The sequence below is a fragment of the Pteropus alecto genome, unplaced genomic scaffold, assembly GCF_000325575.1.
Source record: "Pteropus alecto unplaced genomic scaffold, ASM32557v1 scaffold101, whole genome shotgun sequence".
NCBI classification, from domain to species: Eukaryota; Metazoa; Chordata; class Mammalia; order Chiroptera; family Pteropodidae; genus Pteropus; species Pteropus alecto.
In genome coordinates, this window is record NW_006432945.1 from 13,548,818 (window position 1) to 13,550,649 (window position 1,832).

Below are 1,832 nucleotides of genomic sequence, written 5' to 3' on the forward strand. Positions count from 1 at the left end.
GCCCAGGAGGAGGCTGGAGTCCTAAAATCCGGTCTAACCTCGTCACTAACTCGTGTGACTCAGCCAAGGCACATCTCCCCGCGGGCCTCACTTTACATGTCTAGAAATTAGAAATCTGAATCTCTCACTTACCCTAAAGCTTTTGTGTGAGGGTCACGTACAGAAAATGCTCCAAAGAGAGTAAAATGTGGGTGAAATACACACGCACAGGGCACTAGGAGAGGGCGGCAAACCCTGAGCCAGCACAGCCAGCAGCATCAGTCTAACCAAGGCTGCCCTACCCCAGGGGTCACGTGCTTCTGGTCTTATTCTTCCGTGGGTGGGATCCCTCTAAACACAGCTGCAGGCCACCAACGTTCCGCTCCCCCATGGGTAAAGAACTAGAGCTGCCTGGGCTGAGGAAACGGGCCCGGCCCAGAGCTCCCGGGCTCTGCTGACTCACAATCCAGCCGCCTCCGTCCGTGTCCATGTCACAGTACACCTGCAGGGGCCGGCCGGCGTCGCCGTGCAGGTAGATGGTGTACAGGCCGCTGGCGACATTGCTGTTCTGCTGAACTTGACTGCAGTCCGAAGGGTGTGGGAAACGGGCACCAGCTGGCAGCCGAGCAGAGGGACAGCATCGTTAAGAAGAGGGCTGGGGGGAGGGCAGCGGGCTGGCCCCCTATTTTAAGCTCATGTATTTTGTGTAGGATTATTCATAACTTCCTCCCGCCTCGCTCCATCCAGCTCTTCACTCACGTCTTCTTTTTCTCACTTGCTTTGCTCTCACTGAACCCTCCGAATAAGGTCAAGTTCACGTCACTCCCTCCCCCGAAGCAGCTGCCCTCCGCTGTGCCCCGTTTCCAGCTCCCCGCGCCTGCACAAAGCCGTAGCCCTGCAGCCATTCCCGGTCCACGTGCCGCGGTCCACGTTACCTGTGGAAAGGGTGGTGGACACGCTCCTGCTCCGGCGGTCACCCTGAACGGCCACCAAGGACACAGGGTAGGTGGCGCCCTGCTCAAGGCCTTGCAGCTCAAACCGCTGGTCGCCTTGTCCGAGCTGCACCTCCTACCAAACAGAGGGGACAGGAGGTAGATATTCGGTTTATCACCCCACGTCCCCGGTGCCAGCGCGTTCCCCGGTGCTGACGGCTGAGGCTCTCTGCAGCGCAGTGTTCGGTCTCTTTGAGGACTCAGTGGCAGCCCAGGACCCCAGCGGGCCCAGCCGCTCCTCCCGAGGGCCATGCTTTGGAGACTGAGCACTGCTGGGAGCACCAACCAGAGCCAGTAGCAGGTGGCACTGCTGGAGGGGCACCTGCCAGGTCTCCTGGGACCTCTGTCCTCGCTGGGACACAACGCCAGGCTGAGAAGTTAACAGGGGAACTGAGGCAGGAAGAGAGCTGGGTTTGCAATAAACTTCCCGTCCCGTTTCCGCTAGGGGCCGTCCTAAGCACTGACTGAGCTACTGAGTACGTCAGTGCCTTTCCTTTTCTCTTCCTCCCTCCTGCTTCCTTGCCAAGGAGAGAGAATAATAATTTTCCATTATTAAGGGACAAGTTTTAAAAATTGGCCTCGAGATTCCATGTGAGAAGTATAACCCTTGAAATAAGGGTTAACCAATCAACTCACTAAATCTTTTTTGAGCACCTACCATGTGCCAGGTTCTAAGCACTTTCACTACAGTGATCAAACAAAACAGGTAAAAAGTCCCTCTTCTCATGGAGCTAATGTTTATTGGGGGGGTTAAAAATAAACAAGATAACATGGGGCCGACGTGTGGCCGGCAAGGACTCAGCGCTCGGTAGGAGCAGGCCCCAAGGTCGGTTCCGTCGCAGGGGACTACGGCGCCTACAA

General features: G+C 56.7%; 1 protein-coding gene across 1 annotated transcript in view; it reads right to left on the reverse strand.

The window, feature by feature from the left end:
• The window catches only part of TNN (tenascin N), a 57,643-nt gene that overhangs the window by 16,699 nt on the left and 39,112 nt on the right, over window positions 1-1,832 (reverse strand). The window contains 2 exon segments of the mRNA XM_025044001.1: window positions 443-594; window positions 915-1,047. Of these exon segments, the coding sequence (XP_024899769.1) occupies window positions 443-594; window positions 915-1,047 (285 nt within the window).